The following is a 17,985-nucleotide window of genomic DNA, read 5'->3' as shown; positions in this document are numbered from 1 at the left end:
TGAGTCTGAGGGTTGGGACTGAGAAAAGGTAGGGGGAGGGGAAATGAGAAAGCTGGAGAAATCTGCATTCATCCCTTGTGGTTGGAGGGGTCTGAGGCGGAAGATGAGACGCTCTTCCTCCAGGTGTCGTGTTGATATGATCTGGCAATGGAGGAGGCCAAGGACCTGCATGTCCTTGGCCGAGTGGGAGGGGGAGTTAAAGTGATCAGCCACGGGGCGGTTGGGTTGGTTGGTGCGGGTATCCCGGAGGTGTTTTCTGAAACGTTCCGCAAGTAGGCAGCCTGTCTCCCCAATGTATAGGAGGCTACATTGGGTGCAGTGGATGCAGTAAATGATGTGTGTGGAGGTGCAGGTGAATTTCTGACAGATATGAAAGGATCCCTTGGGGCCTTGGAGGGAAGTGAGGGGGGAGGTGTGGCCGCAAGTTTTGCATTTCATGCGGTTGCAGAGGAAGGTGCCGGGAGTGGAGGTTGGGTTGGTGGGGGGTGTGGATCTGACGAGGGAGTCGCGGAGGGAGTGGTCTTTCTGGAACGCTGATAGGGGTGGGGAGGGAAATGTATCCTTGGTGGTGGGGTCTGTTTGGATGTGGCGGAAATGACGAAGGATGATACGATGTATCTGGAGGTGGTGGGGTGGTAGGTGAGGACCAGTGGGGTTCTGTCCTGGTGGCGATTGGAGGGGAGGGGCTCAAGGGCGGAGGAGCGGGAAGTGGAGGAGATGCGGTGGAGAGCATCGTCAACCACGTCTGAGGGGAAATTGCAGTCTTTGTAGAAGGAGGCCATCTTGGTTGTTCGGTATTGGAATTGGTCCTCCTGGGAGCAGATGCAGTGAAGGTGAAGGAATTGGGAATATGGGATGGCGTTTTTACAGGGGCAGGGTGGGAGGAGGTGTAATCTGGGTGGCTGTGGGAGTCAGTCGGTTTATAGTAAACGTCCATGTTGAGTCAGTTGCCCAAGATAGAAATGGAGAGGTCTAGGAAGGGGAGGGAGGCGTCTGAGACGGTCCAGGTAAATTTGAGGTTGGGGTGGAAGGTGTTAGTAAAGTGGATGAACTGTTCAACCTCCTCGGCACTGCCTTCTTGACCTGCAATCTTCTTCCCAACCTCTCCGCCCCCACCCCCTCTCTGGCCTATCACCCTCACCTTAACCTCCTTCCACCTATTGTATTCCCAACGCCCCTCCCCCAAGTCGCTCCTCCCTACCTTTTATCTTAGCCTGCTTGGCACACCCTCCTCATTCCTGAAGAAGGGCTTATGCCCGAAACGTCGATTCTCCTGCTCCTTTGATGCTGCCTGACCTGCTGTGCTTTTCCAGCAACATATTTTTAAGCTCTGACCTCCAGCATCTGCAGTCCTCACTTTCTCCTAGAGTAAGATTAGAGTCAATCAAGCACAGTAGTAGGAGGTTGTGCGTGGAATCCAAGGAGATAAAGGAAGCGCTAAATGAATATTTTTTGTCAGTATTCATATTGGCAAAAGACAATGTTGTCGAGCAGAATACTGAGATATAGGCAACTAAACTAGACTAGACTGATTGAGGTTCTCAAAGAGGAGGTTTCAGCAATTCTGGAAAGTGTGAAGATAGGTAAGTCCCCTGGGCCAGATGGGATTTAATTTAGGATTCTGTGGGAGGCACGGAGAAGATTGCAGAGTCTTTGGCTTTGATCTTTATGTTGCCATTGCCTACAAGAGTAGTGCCAGAAGACTGGAGGCTAGCAAATATTGTCCCCTTGTTCAAGAAGGGGAGTAGAGATAACCCTGATAATTATAGACCAATGAGCCTTACTTCAGTTGTGGGTAAAGTGTTATAAGAGATAGGATATATAATCATGTAGAAAAGAATAAGTTGATTGGGGATAGTCAACACGGTTTTGTGCGTTATTGGGTTCTTTGAGAAGGTAACCAAACAGGTGGATGAGAGTAAAGCAGTTGATGTGGTACATATGGATTTCAGTAAGGCGTTTGATGAGGTTCTCCACAGTAAACTATTGCACAAAATATGGAAGCATGGGATTGAGGGTGATTTAGTGGTTTGGATCAGAAATTGGCTAGCTGAAAGAAGACAGAGGATGGTGATTAATGGGAAATGTTCATCCTGGAGTTCAGTTACTGGTGGTGTACTGCACGGAGCTGTTTTGGGGCCACTGCAGTTTGTCATTTTTATAAATGACCTGGATGAGGGTGAAGAAGAATGGGATAGTAAATTTGCAGATGACAATAAGGTCGGAGCTGTGGACAGTGCTGAAGGATGTTGTAGGTACAGAGGGACACAGATAAACTGCAGAGCTGGGCTGAGTGGTGGCAAATAAAGTTTAATGTGGAAAAGTGTAGGGTGATTCACTTTGGAAGCAGCAACAGGAATAAAGAGTACTGGGCTAATTCTAAGATTCTTGATAGTGTAGATGAGCAGAGAGATCTTGGTGTGCATGTACACAGATCCCTAAAAGTTGCCACCCAGGTTGACAGGGTTTTAAGAAAGCATACGATGTGTTAGCTTTTATTGGTAGAGGGATTGAGTTTCTGAGCCATGAGGTCATGTTGCAGCTGTACAAAACTCTGGTGTGGCTGCACTTGGAGTATTGCGCATAGTTCTGGTCACTGCATTATAGGAAAGGGGCGGCATGGTGGTTCAGTGGTTAGCACTGCTGCCTCACAGCACCAGGGTCCCAGGTTCAATTCCAGCCTCAGGCGACTGCCTGTGTTTAGTTTGCATATTCTCCCCATGTCTCCGTGTATTTCTTCTGAGAGCTCCGGTTTCCTCCCACAATCCAAAGATGTGCAGGATAGGGGAATTGGCCATGCTAAATTGCCCATAGTTGTAGGTGCATTAGTCAGAGGGAAATAGGTCTGGGTGGGTTACTCTTCGGAGAGTCGGTGTGGACTAGTTAGGCCGAAGGGCCTGTTTCCACACTGTTGGGAATTAATCTAATCTATATTAAAAAAAAAGATGTGGAAGCGTTGGAAAGGGTTCAGAGGAGATTTACTAGGATGTTGCCTGGTATGGAGGGAAGGTCTTACAAGGAAAAGCTGAGGGACTTGATGTTTTCATTAGAGAGAAGAAGGTTGAGAGGTGATTTAATTGAGACATTATATGATAAATGAAGGGTTAGATAGGGTGGACAGTGAAAGCTTTTTTCCTGAGATGGTGATGACGAGCAAAGGGGACATATCTTTAAATTGAGGGGTGATAGATATAGGACAGATGTCAGAGGTAATTTCTTTACTCAGAGTAGGGGCATGGAACACCCTGTCTGCATCAGTAGTAAATTTGCTAAATTTAAGGACATTTAAATGGTCATTGGATAAATGTATGGATGCAAATAGAATAGTGTAGGTTAGGTAGGCTTCATATCAGTCTTACAGGTTGGTGCAACATTGAGGGCCAAAGGACCTGTACAGCGCTGTAATGTTCTATGTTCTATTTCTCAGGAGTACATGCAGTGTGTTACTGCAGTGGATGGAGAGTGGCTTGCTGAACTTGGACCAATGTTTTACAGTGTCAAGCAAGCTGGTAAAACTCGACAGGTAAGGTAGTTCAACTGCATAATAACTTGACTTTTTCAAAGGTCGGCCTTTACACCAGCATCTGCAGTAGTCAAAATAAGAGTGGAGATATTAGGCACAAATGATAATCTTGTGGAGGCAAAGAACAAAGCTGGGATATTAAATGACAAATCTGCACTAGAGTATGCTGCCAATATATTAGTCAAGTAGGAGCTAGTAAAGGTAAAGTCGCCATAGTACTGCCTGACCATGGGGCTGCTCTCTCATGAAAGAGAGATGACTGGTTGTGATTTAATCTTAGGCTCACCACATCTTAGGCGAGGGGAGAGGTTGAGAAGAAGAGTCCTTCATGGGTAACTTCAGTCAGTGCAAAAATTGAACCCATGTGTTGGCATCCTTCTGCATTCCAAACCAGCTGACTGAGCCCTGATAGGTAGTAATTGTATTGGAAATGAGATGAATTCCTTTTTTTTTGTGTTGTATCCATTTGATTTGTATAGGAACCAGTATTCTCTGAATTGTAATGTTCAGGGTAATGGTTTTTTGGTTACTAAGTGGCTACGTTCAAACTTGTATTTAAACGAGGGTGAAGCTTGTTCCAAAGTTTTCAATATATTACTTAAACGATTTAAAGGTCACTGAAGAGCAGTTTGAGTATGACTGAGATGCAGAAAGACACAGATTCTATGTTAAGCTACATTGCTGCTTGCTTCAACTGCTGAGAAGGCCACTTACTACATTAGTTTTGAATAGATTCTGTGAATGGAGCAAAATGTCTAACTTTGAATAATGGGAAGATTTGCAGCTTTCATATTAAGTTCTCCTCCCTACCATCCACCACCATCTTCAAACCAATATGCCAGAAATAACGAACTTCCCAAAGTGAAATTGAGGAAATCAAAGAACCATACAGTATTGATTCATTATGTCTCCAAAATAAATTGAAAAAATTGTAATCTGCTTCCCGTTCAGTGTACAATTCATGCTGTTGTCAGCAAGCTGTTGAAGTGGGAGATGCTGTATATTTATTCTCCAGAGACCGGTAGAAGATAATACATTGGAGAGCGTTGTAATTCAGTATGCTTCTTGAATTATCATGCAGTTTGATGATTTTCAATAGGAAAATCGTCGTCGTGCCAAAGAAGAATTGTCTTCTATGGAAGAAGAAATGGCTATGGCACAGGAGCAACTACGGGCACGCAAGGAGGAACAAGAGAAAAAACATATTCTAAATAGTGCAAGGTATGGATCATTTTTGTAGTAATCCCTAAAACATTCTGTTGAATTTGCATCACTTTATATTTTTTAAAATACTGAACATGTCTGTAAGCTTTAAAGGACTAGCCATCCATGAAACATTCATTATATTCTCCATTAAAAAATGATGTCACCCAGTAATGTGCACAGCAATGCTGCCTCATTTCATCATAAAATGTTTATCAATCTATACCAGAAACATTAAAACAGGAATACTGTGTAATGTTAGTTCAAAATTTGTGCAAGGATTTTTAATGGGGAGAGGTATGATTTTTGTGTAACTGTTCGAGTGATCCTCTTTCTCTCTGATCTGTCAGCTTAAAATTGTTGTTCTGACTTAAATACTAGATTCATTTGTCAACATTTTCAAAATAGATTTAGAAAAGGATGACAAGAAGAAAAGTCAAAAGACAAGAATTTATATGTGAGCTTCAGAATTTGGATAAGCTTGAGAATTTACTGCCTATGAAGAAATGCAATCAGCTATACTGTTAGCACATCTAGTGTAGATTTTCTCGATTTTGATTGTATGCCTTTTGGAATTTTATGTTTTCACTGAATACAGCTGTCTAGGAAAAGAATTGCACTATAATTCTGTCTCTTAGTTTTCAGCTGTATGATCAACAGAGGGCACCACAGTTTCATTAATACTCACGTACTTTTGAACTCTCAGACATTTGTGGTTGTAATATTCCAAGGATCAGTAAGAAATCTGCTTTGTGTTGTAATATTTAATTGAATTTACATGGCGCCCTCCAGGTATTCAGTACATCTCTAAATACTTTGTAAAGTATAAGAATTTTTTAAAGTGCAGTTTAGTGTAAAAACAAGTCAGTTTATCTCGAAAGAGATCCCATGAGCAGCAAATTTAGATAAGATCTAATAACGATTTTCAAAATCATGAGAATTGTTAATATAGGGAGAAACTGTTCCCACTCTTAAAAACAAGAAAAAGAGGGTCTGGACTTAAAGTGATCTACAAAAGAAGGAAGGGTGAAGTGAGAAAAACACTGTCACACAGCAAGTAGTTAGGGTATGGAATGTACTGCCAGGAACTGTGATGGACACAGGTTCAATTGAGGAATTGAAGAGGGCGTTGGATAATTATTTGGTTAAAAGTAATGTGCAGATGTATGGGGAAAAAAGTAAGATATTGGCACTAGTTAACAATGTCCATGTATCGAGTTGGTGCAATCACAGTAGATCGAATGTCATCCTCTTGAGCTTTAAGAATTCAGTGAAGTCTTTGGTATATCTGGTTTTGATGACATTCGTTGAGAGATAAATGTTGAGAAAAAGTCTCTGTCTCTCTATGACTAGCTTCATGGGATCTTTATTTTAATTGTGTAATCTCATTTGAGAGTTGCCTCAACTGACAACACAGCACAACCTCAGTATTAGACCACAGTTCTGTGACAGAATAGTTGATCAAGTTCTGAAGTGGGATTTGAATCTATACTCTGAAACAAAACTACTAATTTAGCTCAGCGATAACATTTTCAATTTGAATTTCAAACAAATTGTCTTATAATGCTTCACTACTTCTTACGTCCTGTTTTTAAACTTTTCATCTGTTTGTTTTAGGAATTTGCAACATTTCACATGACTTGACTCTAAATTTTTACCTTGGATTCTAAACTTACTATATGTACTGCATAAACCTTGATAGTCAGCTTTCTGCAGATTTGTATCTAGTTTCTGCTTCAACTTTAACAATTGTCTTGGCTGTTGCACCTATCACTTACCTCAGCCATAAGAACAAACATGGTGTTGGAGGTAGTACGTGGATGTAGGTTTGCTCGCTGAGCTGGAAGGTTCATTTCCAGAGGTTTCATCACCCTAGTAGGTAACATCTTCAGTGGGCCTCAGGCAATGCACTGCTGATAAGTCCTGCTTTCTGCATATATGTTTGGGTTTATTTGGGTTGGTGATGTCATTTCCTGTGGTGAAGTCACTTCCTCTTTCTCAGGGGGTGGTAGATGGGGTCCAACTCGATGTGTTTGTTGATAGAGTTCTGGTTGGAATGCCGTACCTCTAGGAATTATTGTGCGTGTCTTTGTTTGGCTTATCCTAGGATAGATGTGTTGTCCCAGTCGAAGTGGTGACCTTCCTCGTCTGTATATTAGGATACTTGTGAGAGAGGGTCACGTCTTTTTGTGTTGATGTCCATGTATCCTAGTGGCTAGTTTTCTGCCTGTTTGTCCAATGTAGTGTTTGTTACAGTTCTTGCACAGTACTTTGTAAATGACATTAGTTCTGCTTGTTGTCTGTATAGGGTCTTTCAAGTTCATTAGCTGCTGTTTCAGTGTATTGGTGTGTTTGTGGACCACCACGATGCCAAGGGGTCTGAGTAGTCTGGCAGTCTTTTCCGAGATATCTTTTTATGTAGGGGAGAGTGGCCAGGGTTTCCGGACGTGTTTGTTTGGGTTTTGTTGCTGAGAAATCGGCGGACTGTGTTCATTGGGTACCCATTCTTTTTGAATACACGGTATAGTTGATTTTCCTCTGCTCTGCGTAGTTCCTCTGTGTTGCAGTGTGTGTTGGCTTGTTAAAATATTGTTTTGATGCAACTTCGTTTGTAGATGTTGGGATGATTGCTTCTGTAGTTCAATATTTGGCCCGTATGTGTTGCTTTCCTGTAGACGCTGGTTTGAAGTTCCCCATTGGCTGTTAGCAGAACAGGCTTGAGGGGCCACACGGCATAATCCTGTTCCTTTTTGAATGCTGTTATGACACTCACTAGTTCTTCTTCTGTAAAGGCACTTGGCCTAGTTGCCTAGAGCTATTTGCACATTAGTTATTCTTTAACAAATAGTTTTGAAAGGATAGTGGGATAAGGGGAATTTCAGAATTTTCATGAGAATGTGCAGACTAGATTTCCATGATCTACATTAAAGTGAAGTAAACTAAAGTCACCATAGTCTTACCTACCATAGAGCTGCTTTCTTACTAGAGTTATTAAGTTTGAGCTGACATCAGGTGAGGGGAGAGTTTGAGAAAATCCTTTGATTAACTTCAGCCAATGCAGGAATTGAGCCCATGCTGTGGCGTCACTCTGCATCACAAACCAGTCTTTATTGAAAAAAGGATTTGAGTAGTTTTTCTATAACATCATGGTTGCATTCTTGTGCAACCCTCCATGATAGAAAAATTGCACTTTAGAAACAGCGCTTAAAGTGTTGGCGATGTAATCGCAATGCAGCCAACACATGCTTTAAAAGTTCACGCTTTAGAAACTGTGTCCCCAATTTGCCAATCACGTGACAGCGAATTTATATTAAAAAAAGGTGCATTACAGCAGAACAACCTGCACTGGTGTAATGAAATTGTGCTTCAATTGTTAGAAATTCGGTTAGATCACATTTGCAAGTACCATGTGCGGTTCTGGTCTCTTTATCTCAGGAAAGATGTTATTGCCATAGAGGGAATACAGTGAGATCTAGACTTGTTCTTGGGATGGTAGAATTGTCCTATGGAGAAGATATTGGGCAAACTGGCCCCATATTCTATGGAGCTTCAAAGAATGAGAGGTGATCTCATTGAATCCTACAAAATATTTCAAGGGGTAGTCAGCGAAAGCAACAGTTGAGATGATCCCCCTGTTAAGGAGTCATAATTGCTGTACCTGAATGTTAGCCTCAGGGATTTGTTGACAAAGACATCTAGGTGCCTTTTGTATATCTACACTTTCCAACCTCTAACCATTTAAGAAATACTCTGCATATCTGTACCTCCTACCAAAGTGGATAACTCTGCATTTTCCTCATGTTCCATGTGTCATATTCCAAACCTCTTGGAACTGCTTTATATCTTCCATGTTTACACACATTCTTGCTTAGCTCTGTATCATCTCTTGCATTACTGCAATAGTCACAGCCTGCTAATGCGAGAATGCCATGTTTATTCCTACTCGCTATTTTCTACCTGTTGGCCAATCAGTACACTACTTCCTATCCCATGTGTTTTAATTTTATTAACCAACTATCAAAAGCCATCTAAACGTACATATACATGACACTGCTTTATCAATGTTTTTGGTAACATCGGTAAAAGAAACCATCTAAGTTCTTCAAACGTGATGTCCCATTTGCAAATCCATGCTGACTATGCCCAATCATATTGTTATCAGCCAAATGTTCATTTATCACATCCTTTAATAAAGTTTCCAATATTTTTACAACGACTCAGAAGTCTGTAATTCTCTTTTCTTTTGTTCTCTTGCTCCCTTCTTAAATAGTGGGGTAACATTTGCTAGTTTCCAATCTGTTGGAATTATTTCAGAATGTGTAGAATTTTGGATGATCAATCAATCTGCTAGCTCCATAACCACCCTTTCAATGCTCTGGTTTGTAACTTCAGTTCCTGGGATCTTATTAACTTTAGGCTACACTCATTTCTCCAGTATAACCTTCTTTCTACCCCTCAACTCCTTATTCTCCCTAGTCACTTGGATCTGGGATAGTTCTCGAAGATTTATTGGATCTTTCTCAGCAAAACAGCCTCATTTCTGATGAAGAGCTTATGCTTGAAACGTCAATTCTCCTGCTCTTGGATGCTGTCAGACTGACTGTGCTTTGCCAGCACCGCAATCTTTGACTCTGAAACTCCAGCATCTGCAGGCCTCACTTACTCATAGTATTTATTTTGCAAAGCATAGCGTATTGATGATATTGTTCAGAAAATAAACAAGTTTCTCATGTCAACAGTGCTACTAAATGTAGGTAGGAAACTAGTTGTTTGCACCATAGGAAAAGGAAGGAAAATTTCAAGCACTTTGAAATCACTCTGAAACCCTTGCTAACATTTGCTAAAATGTGGAGGTGCTGGTGTTGGACTGGGATGGACTGAGTCAGAAGTCACATGACACCAGGTATTGGTCCAACAAGTTTATTTGAAACCACAAGCTTTTGGAGCACCGATCCATCATCAGGTGAAGTCACCTGCTGTCATGTGACTTCAAACAAGTATCTTGAAAAATGTCCATATTGCAGAGGAGGTGGTGCTGGACAGGTTAAAACACAAAGATGATGAATCCCCAGGACCTGATTAGGTATTCACTAAAATTCTGTGGGAAGTTAGGGAAGTGATTACTGGGCCAGTTGCTGAGTTATTTGTATCATCAATAGCCATAGGTGAGGTGCTGGAAGACTGGAGGTTGGCTAACGTGTTACCACTATTTAAGAAAGGTGGTAAAGAAAAGCCAGGGAACTGTAGACCAGTAAGCCTGACATTGGCGATGGGCAAGTTGTTGGAGGGAATCCTGAGGGGCAGGATTTATATGTATTTGGAAAGGCAAAGTCTGATTAAGGATTGTTAACATGGATTTGTGTGTGGGAAATCTTGCAACTTAATTAAGTTTTTGAAGAAGTAACAAATACATTGATGAGGGCAGAGTGGTGGACATGATCTTTATGTACTTCAGTGAAGTGTTTGACAAGGTTCTTTGTGGTAGACTGGTTAGCAGGATTAGATCACATGGAATACAGGGAGAACTAGCCATTTGGGTACAGAACTGGCTAGAAGGTAGAAGACAAGGGTGGTGCTGGAGAATTGCTTTTCAGACTGGAGGCCTGTAACTAGAGGTGTGCCACAAGGATCGGTGCTTGATCCACTGCCTTTCATGATTTATACAAATGATTTGGATGTGAACATAGGAGATATAGTTTGCAGATGACACCATAATTGGAAGGATAATGTACGGCGAAGAAGGCTGCCTTAGTGTACAAGGGAATCTTGCTCAGATGGGCCATTTGGGTGAGGAGTGGCAGATGAAGTTTAATTTAGATAAATGTGAGGTGCAGTACTTAGAGCAGGACTTATGCACTGAATGGTACTTAGGGCAGGACTTATACATTGAATGCTAAGGTCCTAGGGAGTGTTGCTGAACAAAGAGACCTTGGAATGCTGGTTCATAATTCCTTGAAAGTGAAGTCCCAAGTAGATGGGATAGTGACAAAGGTAAAAACAATGACTGCAGATGCTGGAAAGCAAATACTGGATTAGTGGTGCTGGAAGAGCACAGCAGTTCAGGCAGCATCCAACGAGCAGCGAAATCGACGTTTCGGGCAAAAGCCCTTCATCAGTCCTGATGAAGGGCTTTTGCCCGAAACGTCGATTTCGCTGCTCGTTGGATGCTGCCTGAACTGCTGTGCTCTTCCAGCACCACTAATCGAGTAGTGACAAAGGTGTTTGGTATGCTTCCCTTTTTGGTCAGTGCATTGCGTACAAGAGTTGTGAGGTCATGCGGCTGTACAAGATATTGGTTCGGCCACCATTTGGAGTACTACATTCAGTTTTGGTATCCCTGCTATAGGAAGGATATTGTGAAACATGGAAAGGTTCAGAAAAGATTTATAAGGATGTTGCCAGGGCTGGAGGGTTTGAGCTATAGGGAGAGGCGGGAGAGGCTGAATAGGCTAGGGCTGTTTTTTCTGGAGAGTCGGAGGCTGAGGGGTGATCTTACAGAGGTTATAAAATCATGAGAGGCATGGATAGGGTAAATAGACAAGGTCTTTCCCCAGGGTTGGGGAGTCCAAAGCTAGAGGGCATTGGTTTAAAATGAGAAGGGAAAGATTAAAAGGGGGTGTAAAGGGCAACTTTTTCACGCAGTGAGTGGTGCATGTATGGAATAAGCTGCCAGTGGAAGTGAATGGAAGCTGGTACAATTACAACATTTAAAAGGCATCTGGATGTGTATATAAATAGAAAGGGTTGAGAGAGATATGGGCCAAATACTGGCAAACGGGACTAGATTAATTTAAGGTATCTGGTTGGCATGGACGAATTGGACCGAAGGGTCTGTTTCTGTGCTCTATGACTGACTGAGACGCCAGATAACTTGTGGACTTTGGAAAAGAACAAATCAACAGCCTGAAGGTTACTTGGAGGCTGATTCTTGGCTAAAATAGCTCCTTTAGACACTGCAACCCCAGGAAGAGCTTTATGTTCAAACAGATAGCATAAGTTGGCCATTAATGAGATGGGCACCTGGGAATTGATTACAATGAAAAGAGACCGAATATTCAAGCAGATGGCTAATTTGAATGGTACTTGAGACCTTGGAAAATATGTTCGGTGTCTCAGGCACAGGACCAGAGTTGAGTTTTCTGAGAAGTGTTTAGCTGCTGTGGACACAGCATGAAGATTTGAAAGTTACCTGCCTCATCTCCCTCAGCAATCTTTGGAAGCCCAAAGCCAAGTTAGAAATATTACTGACTTTACCTGAGTGAAGCCAAGGTGACCCTTATGAACATTTTCAGAAAAGCAAACAAGGAGTCCACATCTGTGCCTATGAAACAATGTATCATGAAAGCCATTTAAGTAATCTAGCCAGTTTGATTGCTTTCTTTTATTTATCCCTTAACTGTAGGTGTTTGTTTGTCTGTCTTTTGTGTGAATGTGGGCTGAAAAAAATATTTTGGGTTTTTAGCATAGAAAACCTTTTAGTTTTCATCTCCTAAAGTGGTGTATTTAATAAATTAAGCCTTTTGATTCAGATACTAAACTGGTGTCTGGAATGAATTATTTGCCAAGTCAGGATTGGTTAGTTCAAAGTTTGGCTAGGAACTATTGGAGTAACTATTGGGTGCCTTTAACAGTTTTAATTTTACTCTGTTGTGAATACAGAAGTACCAGAAACGCTGATTTGGTCTGGCTGTCTGTTCTGTATCATAGAAGTATTACATCAAAACAATCTATAGCTGATATATCCCAGAATATTTGCTACTGTTTTTAATCTTGCCACTGAAAGCACACACACAATCCAGGTTGATTTCTTGTGGAGAAAGTTGCTGTTTCTGCTGAGCACTTTGATCGTGCAGACAGGAAGTTAATTGCACAAAATTGCATGCTACTGATCAATGATCAAACCATTGCAGTTCTTTATGGAGTAGAAGATCATTTTAAACGAAGAATGAAAACACTCCCTGAAACACCATAACATTTAACATTAGTTTGATGTTTGCATTCCATATAGTTAAAATGTTAATTGTAACATCTTTCTTTTATCCTAGTAATAACTTTGGAAGGATGTGTCAATTTAAATGGCAAATATAATGTGGAAAAACTTAAGATTATCTACTTTGTTGGAAGAAACAGATGTGCAAAGTATTGCTTGTTGGAAAGTGTTGATGTGCAAAGGAATCTGGGTCTTTGTTGATAAGGCATTGAAGGCTAATATGTAGATGTAGTACGCTACTAGGAAGGCTGATAAAATGTTAGACTTTGTTGCCAGAGGATTTGAGGTCAGGAGTATTGACGTCTTGCTTCAGTTATATAGAGGCTTGGTAGACCGCACCTGAACTATTCACATTATGCCATACATTTGCCCACTCATTCAACTTGTTCAAATCAAACTGTAGTATCTCTGTATCTTCCTCATAGTTCACACTCCATCGAAACTGATAGATTTCTAATTAACAATGGCTTTCAGGGTTATGGGTTGAAGAAAATGCATTGAAGTGTTTGAATGATTATGATAATATTGAATGATAGGGTAGGCTTGATGGGCTAAATGGCTTGCTGCTATGTTCCCAAAGACATTAATTTGCATGGAAAGAATTGGCAGTGAGCTCTTGTTTTCTTCACACACTGGCAACACATGAGTGATGATCATCTTTTCTATGGATGAAAAAATGTTTGGAACTTACTGTCATTGGTGAGATATTCTGTTTATTCTTTAGAAATGAAGGATACCTCAGGTTTAAATATGTCTTGTGTACTATGGAAGACTTGCCAGCCATTAAATGATGTTTCATATAAGTGAATTGTCGTCTTCTTTTCTCAGTCTTGGACAAAGAAATATATCCTTGTAGAATTATAATAGTCTTGCTGTTTATTCAGAAAAATAATGCAGACATTGTGTTTGTTATATTCATAAAAAGGGCAGAAAACTTAATTATTGAGGTGAAATTTCCTTTAAACCCGTTACAAATATTCTCAAACTAAGGCACTGCTATATTTGCAAAATCTTTTCTGTAGGATGTTGCCAGGGTTGGAGGATTTGAGCTATGGGGAGAGGCTGAACAGGCTGGGACTTTTTTCCCTGGAGCATCGGAGGCTGAGGGGTGACCTTATAGAGGTTTACAAAACTATGAGGGTCATGGATAGGATAAATCGACAAAGTCTTTTCCCTGGGGCCGGGGAGTCCAGAGCGTGAGGGCATAGGTTTAGGGTGAGAGGGGAAAGATATAAAAGAGACCTACGGGGCAACTTTTTCACACAGAAGGTGGTATGTGTATGAAATGAGCTGCCAGAGAAAGTGGTGGAGGCTGGTACAATTGCAACATTTAAGAGGCATTTGGATGGGTATATGAATAGAAAGGGTTTGGAGGGATATGGGCTGGGAGCTGGCAGGTGGGACTAGATTGTGTTGGGATATCTGGTCGGCATGGATGGGTTGGACTGAAGGGTCTGTTTTCATGCTGAACATCTCTATGACTCCATGACTGTATCTGCAGATCTATAAAATTAATATTCTATTAAGTAAAAATCATGACAAATGGATACAAACTTGATAAGCATTTCACCATGTGGGACACTCCCCAAATTCCCGTGGATGGAGAAATCTAAAGAATTATTAAGATTGCCCTTGATCAATAGTTTTATAGGTATGCAGATACAGAAAAGATTTTGCAAATATAGCAATGCCTTAGTCTGCTAAAACAGAAACTGTCATTGAAATGTGAACCTAAAAGCAAAAAGGAATCACAGTAACCAAACTAAAGAAATGGCTAAGTTATTTAAACTGCAGCAGTAATATTTTCATCCTTATTTAGAAGTGTTACTAATATTAATGAGCTTGTAATGTTCCATTCAAGAATAGATACTTGCCAATTATGAATTTGTCATTTTTTGATTTTCTCCCCCTTTTCTTTTCATTTTATTAAATAAACCTTTGTGCGTTATCATTATTTTCCATCAATAAGCAACAAAACTAATTCTCTTTAAAGATCCCTAGTATGTGAATAAGCACATAACCATTGACCCTTCCATTACTTTTTCTCATTTCCTCTGGACCACATCTTCTGCATTGATGGTGCAGCACATTGGAACACTTCGCCATTGTGCTGCCCTGAGAATTTTTTTGTATACTTAATGCATTGCTAATCAAATTGAGGTCAAACTCTGCTTTGCAGCCCTTGATCTTTCTAAGGTGTGTGCTTGAATTCAGCACTACTGTTTTTCTATACTTTGGCACTAATGTCTTGCATTGATATGGAATTAAATTAATTTTTTTTAATGAGCATTGAATAGAGACTTAAATGACATTAATCTATCATTAATCTGTCCTTGCACTCGAAGCAAAAGAAGCTAAAACGTTGTGTACATTATGCCCTTGTTTTGAAATTAAGGACAGATGATAATCCTTTTTAATGTGCATGTGAACTGGCTGTGACCCTAATATGGCAACTAAATACAGGGATTTGTATAATATATTTTCTGATTAAAAAAGACACTAAATCAATATTAGTAGTTCAGTATACAGACTAATTAAGCGAATAATTTATCTGCATTTTTGGAACTGTATTTCTGTAAGCCAAAATACTTCAGACATTTCAGTACCAACATAAATGTTGATTGGTATTTCTCATTTGGAATAAAGATAGTTAAAATAGTGTTTTCCGTTGTTTCAGTGATCCTATATTCAAATGCAAATGGTGTAATTGTCAGGTGAACAGATTGTATATCTCGCATTTAATGTGACAGTATCCTGATTAATTTAAATTATGCATTCTGTAATATAAATCTAACAATGTAAGTAATTACTTGATCATTACTGAGTTTCAGCATTTTCCACAGTTGATATTGTAAGGAGATTTTATAAATATTCCACACAATTCACAGAGGGCAAGTTTGATTGTGTTATATAGTATTTGTTTTCTTGTTGTTTTTTTGTTTTGGCAATGGCTTTGTTATCTTTACTCACTACTATAATACTTCCAATGCATTATGGATGAGTTATGTATCTATTACAGCATTGTCCAATCACCTGGATCTGAATTGGAATCTAGCTGAATTTTACTTGGGTTACTGCTTAGAATGAAATGAGTTAGAGCAGTGCAAGGCAACTCCCAGTGGGCTCAAATCCAGAACACAAAACTCCCTTCACAATTCACACAAAATTTGTAAGTGCTGTCTGTTATACAGAATTCTAAATCTCAATGTTTTTGGGAGGAAACAAAGAGCCTAACCTTCATTTTGATATCAGAAATGTGCAGTAGCATGTATGTGATATGTTTGAAATTTCTTGAAATGAATTTAGTTGTAAGTTACCTTGACCTCACCCAACCCCCAACCTGCCTTATAAACCAGGATTTTTAGATTTTTAAAAGCAGCTTTTTTGAGAGGGGGTGGTATTATTAAGTTCAAAAACAGTTAACCAGAATTTTATACTGTTTAATATCCTGATCATTGATTCCTTTAAACTAATAGGTGAAAGTAATATTTGTATAGACTAATTGGGAGAGACAATCAGGATCAGATTTAGGAAAGGTTGAAGGAGAAATGTATTTGGTCATTTTCCAAAATATATTGAGACAAATTTATTAGTAAAATTTGGAATTTGATAGATGAAGCTCCTTTTGTGAATACCTCTAAGTATGTTATGGAAATAGCTTAGAGGCTGAGAAATTTCAACTATTTTCTGAACATTGTTTTGTGTAATCATTAGTACTGCATTAGACTTACAGTATGGAAGGCAACCATTTGGCCTGCATCCATTCTGGTTCCCTGTACAGCAATCAACTAATCCCATATCCTCAGTAATCGTTCATCCCCTTGGTAATCAAGAATATGTCCACCTCTGTCTTAAAATTATTTCAACATTCTGCCTTTTGAGGAAGGGAATTCCAAAGAAACACAACCCTCTGAGAGCAAAAACAGTGGGTAACCCCTTATGTTTAATCCATTCTGTTAAGTCCATCAGGGTCTTGTATGTTTCAATTAAATCACCTCCGACATTTGGACAGATACATGACTAGGAAAGGTTGGGCCAAACACATGCAAACAGGGCTAGTTTAGTTTGGGAAATTTTGTCGGCAAGGACGAGTTGGACTGAAGCATCTGTTTCCATGCTGTATGACTCTATGACGGTTCTAAACTCCAGTGGATGTTGGCCTAGTCTTTCTTCAAAAGACAATATGCTTATTCCAGATATTAGTCTCGTAAACTTTCCAACGCATTGACATCCTTCTGGAAACACAGTGAACAGTACTCCACATGTGTTCTCACCAATGCCATGCATGACTGAAGCATAACTTCCCTACTGTTGTATTCAATTCTCCTCACATTAAACCATCACATTTTTTTAACTTTCCTGATTACTTTCTGTACCTCCATACTAATCTTCTGCGATTCATAGGTAGGTCCGATCAAGGACAGTAGTGGGAGACTATGTATTGAGTCGGAAGAGATAGGAGAGGTCTTGAATGAGTACTTTTCTTCAGTATTTACAAATGAGAGGGACCATATTGTTGAAGAGGAGAGTATGAAACGGACTGGTAAGCTAGAGGAGATAGTTGTTAGGAAGGAAGATGTGTTGAGCATTTTGAAAAACTTGAGGATAGACAAGTCCCCCGGACCTGACAGGATATATCCTAGGATTATGTGGGAAGCAAGAGAGGAAATTGCAGAGCTGTTGGCAATGATCTTTTCGTCTTCACTGTCAATGGGGTGGTACCAGGGGATTGGAGAGTGGCGAATGTTGTGCCCCTGTTCAAAAAAGGGAATAGGGATATCCCCGGGAATTACAGGCCAGTTAGTCTTTCTTCGGTAGTAGGCAAAGTAATGGAAAGGGTACTGAGGGATAGGATATATGAGTATCTGGAAAGACACTGCTTGATTAGGGACAGCCAGTACGCATTTGTGAGGGGTAGGTCTTGCCTTACAAGTCTTATTGAATTCTTTGAGGAGGTGACCAAGCATGTGGATGAGGGTAGAGCAGTGGATGTAGTGTACATGGATTTTAGTAAGGCATTTGATAAGGTTCCCCATGGTAGGCTTATGCAGAAAGTCAGGAGGCATGGGATAGTGGGAAGTTTGGCCAGTTGGATAGAGAACTGGCTAACCAGTCGAAGTTAGAGAGTGGTGGTAGATGGTAAATATTCAGCCTGGAGCCCGGTTACAAGTGGAATTCCGCAGGAATCAGTTCTGGGTCCTCTGCTGTTTGTAATTTTTATTAATGACTTGGAAGAGGGAGTCGAAGGGTGGGTCAGTAAATTTGCAGA

At 40.4% G+C, this 17,985-nt stretch overlaps 1 protein-coding gene across 3 annotated transcripts in view; it reads left to right on the top strand.

Annotated features, from left to right (window-relative positions):
- dhx38 (DEAH (Asp-Glu-Ala-His) box polypeptide 38) overlaps positions 1 to 17,985 on the top strand; it is a 133,655-nt gene that overhangs the window by 97,526 nt on the left and 18,144 nt on the right. For all 3 annotated transcript variants that reach the window (XM_072595991.1, XM_072595992.1, XM_072595990.1), the window contains exons 25-26: positions 3,428 to 3,523; positions 4,623 to 4,744. In XM_072595991.1, coding sequence (XP_072452092.1) covers positions 3,428 to 3,523; positions 4,623 to 4,744 — 218 coding nt within the window. The remainder of the gene's footprint in view (positions 1 to 3,427; positions 3,524 to 4,622; positions 4,745 to 17,985) is intronic.

Source organism: Chiloscyllium punctatum, chromosome 26 (assembly GCF_047496795.1).
Source record: "Chiloscyllium punctatum isolate Juve2018m chromosome 26, sChiPun1.3, whole genome shotgun sequence".
NCBI classification, from domain to species: Eukaryota; Metazoa; Chordata; class Chondrichthyes; order Orectolobiformes; family Hemiscylliidae; genus Chiloscyllium; species Chiloscyllium punctatum.
This window is presented reverse-complemented; position numbering and strand designations above follow the sequence as displayed.